This window comes from Stegostoma tigrinum, chromosome 26 (assembly GCF_030684315.1).
Source record: "Stegostoma tigrinum isolate sSteTig4 chromosome 26, sSteTig4.hap1, whole genome shotgun sequence".
NCBI classification, from domain to species: Eukaryota; Metazoa; Chordata; class Chondrichthyes; order Orectolobiformes; family Stegostomatidae; genus Stegostoma; species Stegostoma tigrinum.
Genome location: NC_081379.1, coordinates 47,135,743 through 47,155,417, shown reverse-complemented (window position 1 = coordinate 47,155,417; position 19,675 = coordinate 47,135,743). Strand labels below are relative to the sequence as shown.

General features: G+C 40.2%; 1 protein-coding gene across 3 annotated transcripts in view; it reads right to left on the bottom strand.

Annotated features, from left to right (window-relative positions):
* cabin1 (calcineurin binding protein 1) overlaps positions 1-19,675 on the bottom strand; it is a 412,002-nt gene that overhangs the window by 354,911 nt on the left and 37,416 nt on the right. For all 3 annotated transcript variants that reach the window (XM_059655154.1, XM_059655156.1, XM_059655155.1), the window contains exons 12-20: positions 19,102-19,180; positions 16,350-16,537; positions 15,147-15,296; positions 13,640-13,834; positions 12,725-12,961; positions 7,489-7,639; positions 6,030-6,142; positions 4,376-4,537; positions 2,571-2,777 (exon numbers count right to left, since the gene is read on the bottom strand). In XM_059655154.1, the coding sequence (XP_059511137.1) occupies positions 2,571-2,777; positions 4,376-4,537; positions 6,030-6,142; positions 7,489-7,639; positions 12,725-12,961; positions 13,640-13,834; positions 15,147-15,296; positions 16,350-16,537; positions 19,102-19,180 (1,482 nt within the window). The remainder of the gene's footprint in view (positions 1-2,570; positions 2,778-4,375; positions 4,538-6,029; positions 6,143-7,488; positions 7,640-12,724; positions 12,962-13,639; positions 13,835-15,146; positions 15,297-16,349; positions 16,538-19,101; positions 19,181-19,675) is intronic.

Sequence of the window (19,675 nt, the reverse complement as noted above, 5' to 3'; positions counted from 1 at the left end):
GGATCCTATCCAACTGAAAGACAAAAACATCTCTACACTCCTTGTGCAAGTCCAATGTTGCAAAATGTTAAACAAAATAACATAGCCATGATACGAAGCACAGCAAAGAGAAACATGTGCAAGATTAGAAAGTTGCCAATGTGAAGAGAAAATAGAATAAAACTTTGCAACTAAACTAAAATACAACTTTTAAAAGGGAAAACAACTGCATAGACAGGATCAGAGATAATGGGAACTGCAGATGCTGGAGAATTCCAAGATAATAAAATGTGAGGCTGGATGAACACAGCAGGCCAAGCAGCATCTCAGGAGCACAAAAGCTGACGTTTCGGGCCTAGACCCTTCATCAGAGAGGGAGATGGGGAGAGGGAACTGGAATAAATAGGGAGAGAGGGGGAGGCGGACCGAAGATGGAGAGTAAAGAAGATAGGTGGAGAGAGTGTAGGTGGGGAGGTAGGGAGGGGATAGGTCAGTCCAGGGAAGACGGACAGGTCAAGGAGGTGGGATGAGGTTAGTGGGTAGCTGGGGGTGTGGCTTGGGGTGGGAGGAAGGGATGGGTGAGAGGAAGAACCAGTTAGGGAGGCAGAGACAGGTTGGACTGGTTTTGGGATGCAGTGGGTCGGGGGGGGGGGGGGGGGGGGGAGAGAGCTGGGCTGGTTGTGTGGTGCAGTGGGGGGAGGGGACGAACTGGGCTGGTTTAGGGATGCAGTAGGGGAAGGGGAGATTTTGAAACTGGTGAAGTCCACATTGATACCATATGGCTGCAGGGTTCCCAGGCGGAATATGAGTTGCTGTTCCTGCAACTTTCGGGTGGCATCATTGTGGCACTGCAGGAGGCCCATGATGGACATGTCATCTAGAGAATGGGAGGGGGAGTGGAAATGGTTTGCGACTGGGAGGTGCAGTTGCTTGTTGCGAACTGAGCGGAGGTGTTCTGCAAAGCGGTCCCCAAGCCTCTGCTTGGTTTCCCCAATGTAGAGGGAGCCGCACCGGGTACAGTGGATGCAGTATACCACATTGGCAGATGTGCAGGTGAACCTCTGCTTAATGTGGAATGTCATCTTGGGGCCTGGGATGGGGGTGAGGGAGGAGGTGTGGGGACAAGTGTAGCAGTTCCTGAGGTTGCAGGGGAAGGGGCCGGGTGTGGTGGGGTTGGAGGGCAGTGTGGAGCGAACAAGGGAGTCACAGAGAGAGTGGTCTCTCCGGAAAGCAGACAGGGGAGGGGATGGAAAAATGTCTTGGGTGGTGGGGTCGGATTGTAAATGGCGGAAGTGTCGGAGGATAATGCGTTGTATCCGGAGGTTGGTAGGGTGGTGTGTGAGAACGAGGGGGATCCTCTTGGGGCGGTTGTGGCGGGGGCGGGGTGTGAGGGATGTGTTGCGGGAAATACGGGAGACGCGGTCAATGGCGTTCTTGATCACTGTGGGGGGAAAGTTGCGGTCCTTGAAGAACTTGGACATCTGGGATGTGCGGGAGTGGAATGTCTTATCGTGGGAGCAGATGCGGCGGAGGCGGAGGAATTGGGAATAGGGGATGGAATTTTTGCAGGAGGGTGGGTGGGAGGAGGTGTATTCTAGGTAGCTGTGGGAGTCGGTGGGCTTGAAATGGACATCAGTTACAAGCTGGTTGCCTGAGATGGAGACTGAGAGGTCCAGGAAGGTGAGGGATATGCATAGACAGGATGGTCTCTGATGAAGGGTCTAGGGCCGAAACATCAGCTTTTGTGCTCCTGAGATGCTGCTTGGCCTGCTGTGTTCATCCAGCTCCACACTTTGTTATCTTGGATTCTACAGCATCTGCAGTTCCCATTATCACAGCATAGACAGAAAGTTGACTGAAGCACAAAAGGCAAATGACTGTATTTTTCAGGCTGCAATAACAGTCATGTCTCTAGCAATTAGTATTCAAAACATATGATTTTCAGAAAATAAGGCTAATGAATTGTGAAATGGGCATTCAATATCCTCAGAAGAACATGGAGGAGATTGTTTCAAGTGGGCTAATAAATTTATCTGCTATCAAAAGCAGATAAATGTGAGTTGGTAAATACAAGGAAAACTACAGAGTAGAAAAATTATAGCATAAACATTTAGGTGACTGAGCAGAAATGCTTGGTCAATCAGATAATGTTGGAAGAAAAGGGTGATAAAAATGAAATACCAAGTTTTAGAAGCATTGGTATAGGAATGGCACATAAACCCAATGTCACTGCAAAACTCTGTTTACACACATGCTACTTGATCAGGGAATACATGTTTTACTAAACTTAATCTTAGATTCTCTTTTATTTTGTACAGTGTGGGCAACTGTAACAATCAAGAGCAGTAGCCAGTTGACCCATCCTTCTCTAACGCAGATATAGAGGAGCGTAAAATTACACTGCTCTCAGTCAGCTAACAGTTCAGAAATCAAAATCTTTATATTCTCAAATTGTTTAGCTCAGTAATGCATAACATGGTGTGATTTGTACATATCAGATGATGTAATTTCTCATTTTAATAAGAAACTATTTAGTTGCAACTCTGAAATTTAACCTTTGACGATTCCACTAAAAGCAGTATTGCCATTACCGTGTCAACAGATCCTTCAATATAGGCTGTTATGCTCTCTATTGAGAGAGGCAGGTTATCCTCATCTCGATCTATCGCAGCAATCTTCTTCAAAAGGTTTGCCAGATCTGCAGACACAGTGCTGGTCTTGTAGCTGTCAAATTCTGGGTAATTCTTGGGCTTGAAATAGTCAAACATAAATTCTGCATCACTCCAACCAAGCTCCACCTATAATTCAAAGACAGATGGGGAGAAATTATCATTAATGTTAAGCTACTGGACGTGGTTTGAAGAACATCCACCAGGAAGGAAGGTAGAGAAATACAACATAACTGTCCCTGTGGAGAACTGTCTGGCTCCTGCTTGGTGTCTCCAAGGGTAATGATTCAAAGAGTGGATGATTGCAGCTACAGTTATTGTGTGGGCCAAAGGCTTTGACCTCCAATTTCATGGAACCCATAAGCTTTGGCAGTCACTTGCAACCAAAATCAGTCTTTTCATTCATTTTCAGATACCTCAAGTTGTTGATAACAACAGGTCTAGGATGCATTCATGAACAGGACTTAAAAAAAGCCTTTTTCCAACTTTCAAATTTAAATTTTACCCACATGGATAGACTGCTAACAAGTCCAAGTGCAAAAAGAATGGAGAATAGTTTCAAGGTTGCATATAACAGGTGTCCACTTCAAAACTGTATCAGAGATAATGGGAACTGCAGATGCTGGAGATTCCAAGATAATAAAATGTGAGGCTGGATGAACACAGCAGGCCAAGCAGCATCTCAGGAGCACAAAAGCTATAATGGGAACTGCAGATGCTGGAGATTCCAAGATAATAAAATGTAAGGCTGGATGAACACAGCAGGCCAAGCAGCATCTCAGGAGCACAAAAGCTTTCCAAGATAATAAAATGTGAGGCTGGATTTTCCAAGATAATAAAATGTGAGGCTGGATTTTCCAAGATAATAAAATGTGAGGCTGGATTTTCCAAGATAATAAAATGTGAGGCTGGATTTTCCAAGATAATAAAATGTGAGGCTGGATTTTCCAAGATAATAAAATGTGAGGCTGGAAGCTCCTGAGATGCTGCTTGGCCTGCTGTGTTCATCCAGCCTCACATTTTATTATTCACTTCAAAACTCCTTGTTTAAATCCTTAAGTGTTCAGCATAAACCAGTGGCTCAGTGTTAGTACTGTTGCCACACAGTGCCAGGGACCCTGGCTCAACTCCATCCTCGGCCCACTGTCTGTGTGGAGTTTGCACGTCTGTGTGGGTTTCCTCCCGGTGCTCCACTTTCCTCCCACAGTCCAAAGATGTGCAGGTTAGACAGAGTGGCCACGTTAAATTTCTCAGTCTCTGGGGATGTGCAGGCTAGCTGAATTAGCCAAGGGAAACGCAGGGTTACCAGGAAGAGTGGGATGCGGGGATGGGGGCGGCGCCATCTGAATGGGATATTCTTTGGGGAGTCGGTGTGGGTTCAATGGGCTGTACGGCCTAATTCCACACTATAGGGATTCCATGAAACTTACTATGGCCCATACTTAAGAACTTTAACAAAAATATAACATTGTTCTCTCCAGTTCATTATTAAATTAAAAGTAATTGACTCATATTCATCAAACACACTACAGACAGAATGCAGAGTTGTTAAAATGCAGAAAGAGGCTTTTTGACCCATTGTGGATATTTGGAAAGCTATTCCAGGATAATCAGTACTCGTAGGCTAATTTCACAGCTCAGTGCGAAGTTTTCTGGCATTGTTTACTCCATAATAAATCATCTTGCTTTACCTACTTGTAACATGAAGTGTGTTCATAACTACATACCTGCTGAGCAGAGTGCTCTTCCAGATACCTGGCCTTACTCTTCTTGCTAGGATAGGCATATAAACAGTAAAAGCACTGCTCAAGGGCAGTCTCCAGCTCTTCTTTAAAGGGGTGAGCATCTTCAGGTCTTGATGCAGACAGTTCCTTCTGAAGCACTCGAACCTATCAAGAAAAACATATTTCTCAACAGTAAACCTAGTAACATATCAAAACCCACTGCATAAATAAGGCCATTCCACCCAACTGGTCTATTCCAATGTTTCTGCACTACAACAGACTCCTCCCACCCTACTTCATCTCCCCTAATCAGCTTACACTCCTTTGTATCCTTTTCGCGCTCCCTCTTCCCATCACCTCAATTAAACTTTCTGGTCAAAAGCTCTACATTCTAGCTACCCTCCAAGCAAAGACTTTTCTGCTGAGCAGTCTCAGTGGAACTTTAGTGATTGCCTTATATCCCTGTTTGTGGTCCTCAAGTGCAGATATTTCTTGTCTATCTTATTGCAGCCTTGTTAAATGCTTCCAGAAAATTACTCTGAAGACTTTTCCTCGAGCAAGAGCTAGAGTTTCTTCAGCTCTACCTGACAAGCAAATTCTCTCAAATCTAATCCTCCATACAAGTCTAGTTCATTTACAGAACACAAGAACAAAAGAATTTTCCAACTTTTGATGCATAGCATAAACTAGAAAATGCAAATTTGGATATACATCTGGAAGGAAAAATGGAAGTATTGGATACTCACTGGTCACACAAGAGTATGCATTTTTACTTAAAGAAGCTGGATTTTACACTTTTGAGAAAACTCAGTTTAAAGTTTGGGTCAAAAAAAGCAAACAAGCAGCTCTGCAAGATTTAAGGAAGCAACAATTTTACTGCAAATCTGAGGCAAGATTGCAAATTGGACGAATTCACTCACAAAGAGGATGAACAGGACAGATGAGGTAAACCATTGTTTAGAATTATCATAGGTAGAAAACCTACCAAAAAAAAAGTCTATGGATCAAGATTCTAAATCATAAGGTAAACAAGGCGATTTTTAACCAGATCTCTTGGTTTCTGGCAATGACACCACGTTGCAGGTTACACTCATGACCTCCAAAGGCCTGTAAGCAAGGCAGCTCATATCCATCATCTCAGCAGAAATGAAATAAAACTAAAATGTTCTGCAGAAAGGGAAAAACGTTTAACTCAAGCCAAGACCCACTGACCAACTACCAAATTGAGGATTACCATGGTAGGCAACATGATATCGTCACCTTATTTTCCCTTGCGATTTAGACTCAATCCAAAGATTTGATTCCATTTTCCCAGTATTTTCGACTCACCATATTCTTTAATAACTGGTATTCTCATCTGTCATGTCTGTCCTAATTGAGAATAAAGGTGTTCAAGTTTGAATTTAAAGAGGGCATAATTTAGACTTACAAATTAATCATCCATTTTGCCACATGTCAAACCGTAAGGTCATTACAATAATTTTTTTTGCTTTGTCGTCTTTTACTTTAGTTAATGGTCATATTTAGGCAAACTAATGATCCCTGCAATTAAATTGGTCACATGTGGCATTTGTGGTGACACATGGAATAACGAGGCCTGATTTTTGGTGCACTCTTCCTATCAGGGTCGTGGCATGTTCTAAACAAGGCAACTTACATAGAACTTAAGTAACGCTCCATCAGAATTACAGCACCAGGATCTTCGTCCCAGATACTCATGCGCTGTGTTAAGCAACATCAGAGAGGAAGGCAGCATTGGAGTTTCAGAATCTACAAAATACATAAGTGTTCACAGAAACATAAATGTTCTTGGATAACATTGTTCCCACCATATGCCCACACCCATGCACTCATCCCCTCCAAATTGAACTACGATTCTTTACGAGCTCCATCCCATCCTGCTTCTTCTTTCATTAACTCCAAACTATGCAGAATTTTGCTCCTTGTAACCCAACACACACCACGCCACTTGTCCAACAGCTATGGAGTCCAATGAGGACAAATGGGAGGTCTTCTACTTTGGGCCCAAGAAAAATAGGCCAGAAGTATTTTCTAAATGTTGAAGTTCTGAGCTTCTCAAAAGAACAGGTGTGCAGAGGAGAAATTTGCTGTAAAGAGACCCATGAATCAATCACTAAAAATTAGTGTATACACACACATACCTAGGAACTGGACCTAAAGTGCTGAAGTGATGCTATAGTTATGGCATGTTCTAGCTAGACTCTGTACAGAGCAGAGTTTAGCACTGGAGTCCACACCTCAGGAAGGCGATGGTGACATAAAGTGAGCAGTTCTGATGCATCCAAACAATGCAATTATTGAAAAAGGTAACACAGGCAAAGTTTGTACTCTCTGGAGTATAGGGGGTTAAAAATGATGTCACACATGTTGTTGCCATATTAGTGGAAACCAGGAACTCTAAACCAAAAGACTGAGTGTACTGGGGTCCAGTTGAAAATTTCAAAACAGGTTGATAGGGTTTTTTTCAGGAAAGGAGAAGAACAAACTGACATAATTCCCAATACTAGTATGTAAAATATATACATGAGGATAATGTATGGAAAAAGGCATTGAAGTCAATGATCAGTCATAATTGTATTGAATGGTGATAGAGGCTTGCCTGGCTAAATGGTCTATTCCCATTTTATTTGACCTCACTGGCTCCTGCTCCTGAACTATGTGTAGTCAACATTTGTCAAGCAACACATTAATAAGCAGTAAGGATGGGTGAAGATGTTAAGAAAAACCCATGGGAAATCTCAAATTCAAGGAAGCAGATTTTCTGAAAAGTCAATAAGAAACCAACAGGCAGAGAAATCAACCACATTGGTCTATCTGTATCTGGGGACAAATAGCACTGTATGTCGTTTATATTCACCATATAAACACTGCCAGCAAGATAAAGCAGTGCCTTCAATGCTCGTATAGTTTTCTTAAACATTGGGTTTTCTAATCACAATACTAAAACATAGCTCAATATACAAAACAGTTAACCAGTTCTTTTAAAAGCCAACAGCACTTGGAAGATAAGACAGGATCATATTATTAGCACGCCTAAACATTGCAAAATACTGCACTGAATTTCTTTTATCCCCGAACCAGAGAGCAACACTGACCAGAGTCTTCACTTTTACAATGCTGGCGGCGAAGAGTATCAAACTCCTCCTCCTCATGCTTTATAATCCTGTACAAGGTGATCCAAGGCAGCACGGATGACACAGTCGGCTCTTTGGAATCTTCAGACACCCCCATGCTACAGTCAATGATCTACAACAAAGAGACAAGAATTTTTTTCAAACTTTTACAGGAATTTTAGAGAGAAATAATTTGCTGTTTGTCAGTGTTAATAATTTCAACTGCTGGTAACACTGCACTAAATCAAATTCCAGAGTAAAACTTGGTGTAACAGATAAGTTTCTTTCCTTCAGAGATACACAGACCAACCCACTGACCTTTCTTCACTGAACTCAAAGAAAGTAGCTCTGCCTACTTAGATTACTAAAACTGCTCAAGATTTATTTTATGTTCCAATGGCCTGGAAACTACCAAAACTTATTATCCTTCTGCTGATATGGATCTTTTATGCACGTTATCTCTGATCTAGTACTGTTTGCAGCTCCTCCTCCACCTGTCTCTTTAAAGGTATATCTTAAATTTCATAGAATCCCTACAGTGCAGAAATAGGCCATTTGGCCCAACAAATCCACGCTAACTCTTCAAACAGCATCCCACCCAGAATATAACCCTAGTGGATCCCAGTAATCTTGCATTTCTCATGGCTAATCCACCTAACTTACATATTGCTGAACACTATGGTCAATTTAGTATTTAGCAAATGCTTCAGCTATTAGCCAATCAGGTGGTTTGTTTGTTCATCGAGTTTAAATCATATGACTTTTTGGTATTGCTGTTTTGACCCAATGCGTATAAAGCATTTCCTAACACTTAAAAAAGACAAGTCACCTCCACAGAGCTAAAGACCAGAAACAGATTTACTTCAACTTTACAATCCAAGTTTCCAGATAATACTATATTGGCAACCTGCATCACAATAATCAGTAGGCTGTACAGAAGATAAAGGTGACTAATGGGTGCACATAATAAACTTACAAAAACAGTAAATATCAAAACCAGTTATTAGTTACTTTACCTCAGTATTACCGAGAGAGATGAATATACATCTAGAGAGGTTAACACAATGGACACAATGGGCGGCACGGTGGCTCAGTGGTTAGCACTAACAGCCTCACAGCACCAGGGACCCGGGTTCGATTCCTGCCTTGGGCGACTGTCTGTGTGGAGTTTGCACATTCTCCCCATGTCTGCGTGGGTTTCCTCCGGGTGCTCCGGTTTCCTCCCATAGTCCAAAGATGTGCAGGTTAGGTGGATGGGCCATGCTAAATTGCCCGCAGTGTTCGGGGTGTATGGGTTATAGGGGAATTGGTCTGGGTGGGATGCTTCAAGGGGCGGTGTGGACTTGTTGGGCTGAAGGGCCTGTTTCCACACTGTAGGGAAGCTAATCTAATACATAACACTGCATTTTTATTATCTCTCCTTGAAAAGGCATTTCAGAAAGAAACACAGGAGATAATTGATGGGTTTCTTTTCTTGTTAACCTTTTGCAATTGTACTTACTCAAGTTAAGAAGGAAATAGCAGAGTCTATACAAAGAATACGCACCGTATTCACATAAATAACATAGGTGGATTGTAGATACGTTCATTGGAAGGACAGGGAATATCCATAAGACTGAGGGGCAGGTAATAAGACTTTAATAGTTAAAAATGAAAGGGGAAAGAAGTTCAGGAAACTATAGACCAATTTGTTTACCGTCATAGAGAAGACTGACAACAGAATCTGTTCTCAAGCATGTAATACAGAAACAGCTGGAAACTAAAAATACAAATGAAGGGTGGTCATAGTAACTTCTAGAGGGAAGGTGTTGCTTAACCAATGTCACTGATTTATTTGAATTAATAGCAAGATTATTAAGGGAAACATGGGTTGCGGGAGAAAGCAAGATATTGGGGTTGAGAAACATATCAGCAATGATCAAATGGTTGAGCAGATTCAATGGGCCGAATGTGCCAATTCTGCTCCTATCTCTTATGGTCTTATGGCCTAGAAGTGAGAGATAAAGGGTAACGCAGGCATAACATACTTGGGTTCTCTCTTTTAAACCTTAGGATGTAGGCCATCAGATGTTGCAGATTCATCAGCTTTAGTGCCTTGAGTTTTTGCTATTATCCCTTAATTTCCTGACCCTTCTGTGTCTACAGGTTATCATCCATTTCTGGTATATAACCTGTGTCTCTACTATGCACACAAACAAAATGCTTGGACAATGTCTTCCATTTCCTCATTTCACATGATAATTTATTTTTTACCCTGCTTGTAAGGGACAAATTGTTTACTTTAGCTACTCGTTTCCTTTTTAGAAATTGTTTTTATATCTCGAGCTAATTTAGATTCAGGCTTTTCTCCCCCTTATCATCAATGTTTCGGTGGTCCTTTGCAGGTTTCTAAAATGCTACAAATCCACAAATTTGCAGAGAATATTTACAAGTCTATGTCTGTTATTTTTTACCTTATCTAGCCTTAACCTCCTTCATAAGCCAAGGATGGGTCTCTCAGTTCTTGCTTTTCAATTGAGTCTATTTTTGTTGAATGTTTTGACTGTTTATTTAAAACCAAACCATTTTGCCTACGTGTCTGATCAATCTTAGCCAACACCTTACTTCTACACATACAATCAGCTTTGTTTATATTCAAAAGATTCTTGCTTTGGATTGGAGTACGTTACTTCTAAATTTAACATGGAATTCTATTGTATTACATTCTCTATTGTCTAGTAAATCTTCTACAATGAGACTAACAATTAACCCCAAGTTTGTTCACAATGCTGGATTTAAAATACCTTTATCCTCATGTTGTTTCCAAAATAAATTGTGCCAGTAAACTGTCACAAAAGTAGTCTACTAATTCATTTCGCAGACCACCTTAGTTAATTTGATTGGCCTATTTGTATGATAAAAGTCTCCTACAACTATTAAATGTCCTTTGTTACAAGCTCCAATAATTTATTCTTTAATGTTTTGTCTTATAACCTACCTCCACCAGTATGTTCTGACTATCACTGATTCTAATCTCAACCTAAAATGATTGTATTTAATGATCTCTGAGCCAAGTCAGGTTCTTGTGTCATTCTTAACTATGAAGTCTATCCTTCCTCTCCATCTTTTTTCTATTCTGAGCTTTCAAAATTTATGTATGCTGGAATATTTATTGCCCAAGCTGGTTCACTATAACTGCATCGCCATCACAACAATTAGATTTAAACTACTCAATGCCACTTGCAGCACATATCGCAAATGTTTTGCACAAAGAACTTATTTTTAATTATTATTCTTCACATGACCATACTTGCTAATGCATAATTACAATTAGACTCTATCCTTTTCTGTCCTCCCTATTTGCTTTTACCCCCAATATGAACCTCTTCTATTGCCTCAACTTACAAGTCTCTCTTCACCTAAAGCTGAGTTACATGATTTGCCAGGACATTGGGCTCAAGCCTGGTTGAAGTTGATAATGTTCCAAGAAAAGGGCTCTCTCTTTCCTGAGCACTGTTATCAGTGTTCCATAAATCAAAACTCGAGTTCTACCATCACTGTTCGAGCTACGCATTTGTTTTCCAGTCTGTAACCTTGTGACAATTGCTTTATGACTCAGTTAATAATCCAGAGAGGCTCAGTGATCAGCACTGCTGCCTCACAGCACTAGCAGCCCGGGTTCAATTCCACTTTTGGGTGACTGTCCATGTGGACTTTGCACATTCTCCCCGTGTCTGCGTGGATTTCCTCTGGGTGCTTTGGTATCCACAGTTCAAAAATGTGCAGTTTAGGTGAATTGGCCACACTAAATTGCCTATAGGTGTTCAGGAATGTGTAGATTAGATGGGTTACGGCAGGGGGTGGGGGGGTGTGAGAGAGAGAGAGAGCGAGCGCGCAAGAGAAAGAGAGAAGATGCTCGGAGGTTCGGTGTGGATTTATTGGGCTGAAGGGCATGTTTCCAGTGTAGGGATTTTATTTTTATGTCTACCACCTTTAAGGCTCTGTATTTTACTTTGGACATGATTTGCTCCTCATTCCCCACCACCACCACCATCCCATCTTCATCCCCCGATCCCCACCACCCCAATTGCAGAATATCACTAAGTTATGTATTTTAAATTTATTAATGCATGGGGTGCGGTTTTCTAAGTGGACCACGAGAATTGGATCCAACTTTCTTACTCCGTTTCCAGCCCTATGAGAAATGCTTGATCATTACACAAAGACAAATTGCTGGAGAAATTCAACAGGCCTGGCAGCATCTGTGGCGAGAAAGCAGAGTTAACACTTCGAGTCCAGTGACACTTCTTCTGAATAGGGTTTTTCCAGCAATTTCTGTTTTAGTTTCAGATTTCCAGTATCTGTGGTTCTTTGTTTTATTTTAGTCCTTAACCACAACTATTAGCAGTCAACACAACCTTCAGAGGTCACCTGCATAGAAACTTACTTGTTCTCCTAACCATACTATCTGCATTATTACCACATCTCTTTTCATTCCCTCAACTTCAATGGCTTTGCTCATCCATCCTGAAGCCTTTTTTCTCAAACACACAGGTAGCATGTACCTCTTACTAGCTGGTCAAATGTGCAAGCTCCTCGAGCTCTAATGCTAGATCTCCCCAGCCCTGCAGTAACGGCACTTTGTACTAAATTCCTAACCTTGCACTGAGTTAACAAAGAGCTCCTCCCAGATCACTGCACATGCTCACACTAAAAAAAATGCATTTATATGACATTTTTAAATCTCAAATTGCTGTGTAGTCAGTTAAGTTTTTTTAAAAATGAGATGCAATTACATTCATGTCAAAAATGAGACAACTAATTTACACTCAGCAAACTCCCACAAACAACAAAATAACGATGACCAGGTAATTGATATTTTTCTTGGTGAATCAGGGAGAAAAGTTAACCAAGATATGGGGAATAACTCTGAATTGACTCCAAAAGAGCACCATCCACATCAGCAGGCAGACTGGGGACTCTACTTGAGTCACTCCTGCAACCGCAGACAGTGCGGCTCTCTATACTGCACTGCAGTGGCTGCTTACTGGCCAACCTAAGCAACTGACACATTTTGGTTATCCTTCTGCCTTTTTCCTATTCTTTCAAAAGCAACAGAACTATGAAGTAAACTGCCATGTGTATACATATCATACTTTGGCCTACACTGTATTAAGATAAGCTTCTAACTGATGTTATGATTGTAGAATGTCATGTTGAATGTGGTGCACCTCCTTACCTGGATGAGATTGTTGGCAAATCTGACAAAACAAGGATTCACACACTGCTCTTCCAGGATACTGTTATCGCCAGATAAGGAATAATCAATTCCAGTCAACAGCTGAGTCACTGTTGAAACCCATTCTTCCTTAGAGGATGTGGATGACACATTATTCATTTGTTGAATGGCTTCATTTAGCGCAACTTCAGAACACTCCAAACACTGCCTGTAATCTTTTAGCTTGAGCAGGGAGTCCTGACAAAAAGTGACAGAAAGTTTCAGAAGTCATTGGTCAAACCTAGACTCTATTCTTTGTGAGCAGGAAAGGGATTTTTTTCCATCCTGATTTGATCATCTACAGTTAGTATGAATGCAAATAGCAAATGCGAGCACTCAAGTAAGAAGGGTCGATAAGTTGCTTGAATGAAAGACATCAGTATAGCTCTACAGTACAGTGCTAATTCCATATGTCAATTTGTTTCTGTAATTATCGTATAGTATCAGCTCTGAAAGTTACATCCAGAATACTGGAAAAAAAAAAGTACTGCCACCATGTTGTCAGCATGGAATTGAGTGAAAACTATGCTGATCCACATAAATGACTTGATCCATTCTCGGATTCAAAATTTATCCTAAACTTCATGATCTAACAGAATTCTGCTGCACTTGAACATTAGACCCACACAGGGCCAATTTCTCTGCAAAGGCTAGTTCCCAAATGCACACAAAAGTCTATCTTCTGTCCAGGCTTAAACTGGTACAGATCTAAACTACATATTGGGTAGCAGAGAGAAAAAGAGAGAAGCTGGATACAAATTCGTAAAATGGGTTTACAGTGATGATTGCTTAGCACTTCTTTCCAAGCTATGGCCTGCTTGCTGACCATCTAACATAAATACATTCAATATGTTACTGGTGAAACATTAGGATTACCTGCAACAGGAGAAGCTGAGCAGGCCGTTCAGGGATGGATGCAACAAACTCCAGGGGCTTTGTTCTGCCAATCGTACCAAGGGATAATGTGGGTCGCAGCAGCTTCACAACTTGGTCATATTCACCCATTTCATACAGGCGCTGAACCTCCTCAAGAGACTGGCACCTCTCTAGTGATTTGAGTTTCTTATCAATCTGGCAAAGAAGAAAAGCAAACAGTACTTTTAAACACAAGAAGTTGCGGGAGGACCAGTGAGGGAAACACAATGTTCAGACTACAAGATCCTGCAAATATTGCAATTTTAAAAACTGCACATTTTATAGACTACTAAATCTTAGTAGGTAAAAATATTTCAGTGGTAAAAAATTTCCATTGAGCATTGCTGAAGATTACGGAAACAGATTTTAAAAGTTCTGCCAGCATCTCTCATGATTTATGGTAGATAACAACTAGCATGTTAAGACAGAGTTATGAAATGTAGATGTAGAATCACAATGTGCAAAAAAAGCACAACCCAATCTCTGCCAGGCCCTTAAAATTCAGTCTCTCCTCTTTGCAGATACTGAGTTCTTCCACTATTTTCTGATTATATTTCAGATTTTCACCATCCATAGTAATGTGCTTTTGAGTCAGTTAGGTTCCGGAGTTGGATTTTTAAATGTGCTCCGTATAGTTAATGAATAGATATAGGGATGTCCCACAGTGGATGGTGAGAGTCAAAGGAGGTTGGGCAGAGATCTGTCTTGGATAGTTAAACACGGTATCCGGATGAGTACATGAATAGGAAGGGTTGAGAGAGATATGGGCCAAATGCTGGTAAATGGGACTAGATTAATTTAGGATATCTGATTAGCATGAACAAGTTGGGCCGAAGGGTCATTTTCTGTGTTGTACAACTCCATGATTCTATAACGATAGCCTGAGACAGGCAAATTCTGGGAGTTGAATGTGGTCAAGTGAAAAACCTGCTGCTGCAAAATTGAAGAATTAAATGAGGTTGATGAGGCAGAAATTAATCTCCAAATGCTTTGCTTTAGTGTTTGGTCTTCCCAGGAATCTGCATGAATGTTGACAAGGGAAGATGATGCATTAGATTGTATCAATTAATAAAATACATATTTGTGCTTTGCTGGATAGAGTTGTTTTTTTTGTTCTTCTTTGCAAATCTGTTCAGAAATTTAAAAAACTGTTTGTATTAACAGTTTCACTTGTACATCCAACTGAGCAAAATTTGTTGGGGATGGCTGGGTGAAAAGAGCAGTGAGGGAAATCATCCCAGGCCAAATGAATGTCACACAGATATCTCAATGAATGGCAATAATAATGTTTATAGTCTCGCACAGGCTGAAAGGAATAGATATTGTCTTGGCAGGGGGAAGTATAAGATAGTACATAGACAATGCAGTAGTGAGGCATATTGTTACTTCATCAAATGCATAAAAAGCAAGGAATTTTTTTTGCTTTTTGTTACTTAATATTTCACTTAAAATATTAAAATGTCTGTACCTCCTCCAATGATATGGCAGAATCCACGTGTAGATTTGGTAGTCTGATAGTAAAACCATCACTATTCCTGCTGCCCACTTTAATTCCTAATGAACTGCAAAACAAACTAGTGCAGATATCATAGCTCTCCAGAGCTTGCTCCATATCACCCTGTGGAAAAATATATTGAAACATATTACCAGCAGATGGGGAGAAAAGGCACAAGAGTGCATTGCAAGTTTATCCCCTCATATGCATGACTCCATTCAAACTAATCATAAAGGCTGCCGATTAACTCTGTTCTGAGGAGGTAAAATTTCATAGCACTCTTCGTCAATTTAAAAGTATTCATAGCAATTAGACACACACTCTCAGATATATTCTAGGAGGTTTTACGCTACTACTGTTCTGCACAGTATCTGATCCAACAGATCACAATTATATATAACAAAGCGGATAACAAGAAGGACCCTTTTTTCTGAAGGGTCCACACCCTTAACATCAGCTTTCCAGTCCCGCTGATAGCTTGGCCTGCTGTGTTCATCCAGCTCTACACCTTGTTATCTCAGATTCTCCAGCATCAGTCGTTCCTACTACCCCCAGATCACAATTATAGCATGAAAGGAGAAAAGCACTGCATTTCCCAGTATGGATAACAATTCAGGCTACCAAGTCCAGAAGTCTGTGTTCAAAGGAAAAAGGCATTTTGCATTGCAGAATTTCTCCCTTGCACCACAATTAACAACCTTGCACAAAATGATAGGACATTATGCCACATGATTAGCAATAACCCATCATCGTGATTTACTAGACCTATAAGCTATCCAACATTAGATGTTGACAAATACCACAATTAGAATTTGGCATTCAAGATAAAGCTAAGTGGCATATTTATCAGATTGATTCCATAGCAGCATAAGAAATGAGCGGTACAATGGCTAAAACATTCAACACAAAATTATATGGTCAAAGAGCATATTGTGCGTGTGGTCACCTCAACTTGAAAAACACAAATTCAAACAAGAAACTGAAAACTCTAACATTATTGTCCAGAATTCATAATTTGAGAATGAAATTAGTGATCATTTAGAATACACTGTTTAATCAATAACAGCCAAAATGGTATTTCTGCCTCAGATTGGAAGCAGTATACAACAGTTGGCAAATTATTTAAGTATTAGGAATTGGTACTCTCATTCATGCAACATCGACACAAATACAAACCTGCAATGCCATAAATCTGGCTTTCAACCAGTAAACTTGAACCACAAAAACCAGCCAGTCATTCTCAAAGAGGTCCTTCTGTGAGGAAGTGAAGGCCAATTGAATCAGGTCTCCTAAATAATGGCTGCCTGGAAAGTCAGGTCCTAACTGTGCCGCCGTGTTGCTGGAAGAACATTTTCGAGGGGAAACTGGAAAAAAAAGAAACCAAACAGATTAACTGCAAACAGAAGGTAGTTTCCCTCTACGCATGTAAATGGGAAGTGATTTTCCTAAGTGCCACCAGCAGAAAGCTTTCCTCATCAAAATTAAGGGGTCTTTTTTAAATATTTCACATAGGTTACACTCAACAAGAAAACTGCAATCAGTAATGCAATGATTTTTTTTGACAAAAAGGGGTAAAAATATTAATTTAAGGTGAATGGGATTAATGGTTAAGACTTTGCACAAGAATTCTTGTGGCCATTACATCAGTGAAGGAGGGGTTGCCAATTAAAAACAACTGGAAGCCAGCATATAAAAGAGGGAAACTAAATCAAACTATAAATATGCTGGAATCAACAGATAAGCAGACACAGAACAGAATACACAACCTAGTTAGAGCCAGTTGAATGTTATGGCGGGGGGGATCAGATTGAAGCATCAATAAAGTGACAGATTCAGAATACATGTGAGAAGCTTGGAACAGGATGGTTTGCTAAATGCCTTTTACACAAAAACACGGTTATTGGAGACAAGGGACATTTCTCAAAACAGACAAGTGTTGTCCCATAGGGATCAGTTCTGAAATCACTGCTATTCATCACATACCTGTAGTTTCTGAGTCCACATCATTATGTATGATAGCAAAATTTGAAGATGATACAAAATTAGGGGGATATAACTGATACATGAAGGACTAAAAGATGAGCATGAAAACGAGCTAGTGTTTCAAACTAGATTTTATATAGCAAAGTATATTCAGAGGAATAAAGGTTACTTATTCTTAGAAGAAAATAAATGTTGCAGAAGAGAAAAAGAATTTGAGTAGAGATATGAAAATCATTAGACATTGTAAAGTAAACTAATATGGCACAAATAAAAGTTTTATTTAATTTTAGAAAATTATTATTAAAAAAGCAAGACGGTAACTGTTTTTTCACAGGGTTTCCCAAACTGTGCGTCGAGAGACAGGATTCTGGGGTCTCTAGCACCCAGCCAATAATAACTGCAACACATCTCCAGTTAAGTGTTAACAGCTGTGAGGTGCCTTTAAATCGTCACTTTGTATGATGGGTGCAGCCTAATTAGCCACTCTTTTAGAGCTGCTCAAAAACAGCCAAGGAAAAGGTTGCTTTTAAAAAAACAAAACCCTGTAGATTAAACACTAGCTGGCCTCCCTGGCCTCATGGCTTTGCACTCCAATTTCAGATTTGGAATGAACAACTGACGTACCATCAATTGTTATTTGCAGCAGAGAGCTCCACTGTTCAAATGTCCTGCGTGGGTAGAAGAGTCTCCTAATTTTACATCTGAAAGGTGAGACTCTAATTTCTGGAGTGGCCGCCCTGGTCCCACACTCCCTAACTTATGGAAATAGTGTTTCTCTTGGCCTATACCCCTTAATACCTCAACAAGAACCCGTCACATTCTATTTAACATAAACAACATTTCTCTTAGAGATAGCAAGAACGGCAAAAGCTGGCGTCACAGATAACAGTACGGAGCTGGAGGAACACAGAAAGCCAGGCAGCAGAGGAGCAGGAAAGCTGATGTTTTAGGTTGGAGACCCTTCTTCAGGGTTTCAACCCACAATGTCAACATTCCTGCTCCCGTGAGGCTGCCTGGCCCACTGGGTTCCTCCAATCTGTCTCTTAAATGTCTTTTGATTTCTTTGAAATGATGCCTTAATTTTTCATGTTCAATTCTGATGAAAGGCTCAGACCAGAGAGTTCAAATAAAAAGTCTTTTCAGTTTATACATACAGATTGACATTTTCTGTTAAATTGTGCCTGGTTTTTATTACATATCGGAAGCATTGGCAGCTTTTTTCTTAAAAACATGCAATGAAATGATCCTTAAAGTTATTAACATTTTAGTGTTTGAAGAGACTAACATCAAATTATGCAATATAAAGTTCAAACTTATTCAGAAGCCTCAAGGGATGCAAACCACCAGTTTTCAAGTTATGTTGCAGTAGTACAAATTACATTTTTCTTAAGAATTCTCCTTTTTGCTTGGGGATAAGGATGGAGAAACCTGCAGCTCCTCGGTTAAAGGGAACACCACATAGCTGACATTTCTGCTAAGTAGAAAGTTCACCAGCAGTTCTTTTGACCGTGCCAAAAAAAACCTGTTACCTTGAACTTCATTTGAAGATGCAGCATTTTTATGGCACCTGAATATCTTTTGAATATCCCAAGGATTTACCACTAAAGTGCAGACGCAAATATAAACAATCATGACTGCCATGGAGCAACATTGCACAAACTTGAACTTTACTCGAGTTATTGGTTCTGGTTCAGTTGGCTAAACAACTGTTTTGCGATGCAGGAGGCAAAGTTGCACTAATTGGTCAAGTTTTCACATACACGTTAAAGAGATTCATGTCTGATTAAAAAGGTGGCCATTTTGGACAGTAGTTTTATTGATTAGAATGATTGGAAGCACAAAGATAATTTGAAGTGACATTAAATCAAGTAAAATTCAATAGGTGAGGAGAAAAAACTGTTTGCCTTCAGAAAAACACTGCACATTTGACGTAAGTGCTTCTTACCTGTAGTACTTTTGGACTTTGTCAGAAGCCACTGATCAAGCTGTAGTTCCATACACACTAAGCACATCACCATCATGTCCTGAAGAAGTGAGAACATAAAGTATCCTGAGCATTCAGAAGTACAGTGAGCCTTAATATTCTAAGGAGAGTGAAATACCAACTGAGAACTGAATAAGCTGGACAGTTAAACAACTATGTAAGAAAACTCAAAAGGTGAGTGAGAGCCTACCCAGAGCAGTGATTTTCAAACTTTGACAGACTTTTTTTGGGGCTAAAAGTAAAATCAAAATAAACCAGAAAAATACATTTTACCTGCTGCATTCAGAACTCTGCTTAAGTGTTTTACATTCTCCTCACGTAGAAGCCTAAATCACAAACGCAGAGTATCCTGGGTTATACCAGATCTTCACTATCCCTTTTTATTAATACAGAGTATTAAACTTTCTCCTGAAACCTGTAACCTAATCAACCCACAAGATCTTCTGCTCCCCAAAACACACAAGTTATGCAAGACCCACCAGATAAGGATTTCAAGTGTTATTTTACATTACTTCAAATCTTAAAGTTTATTAAT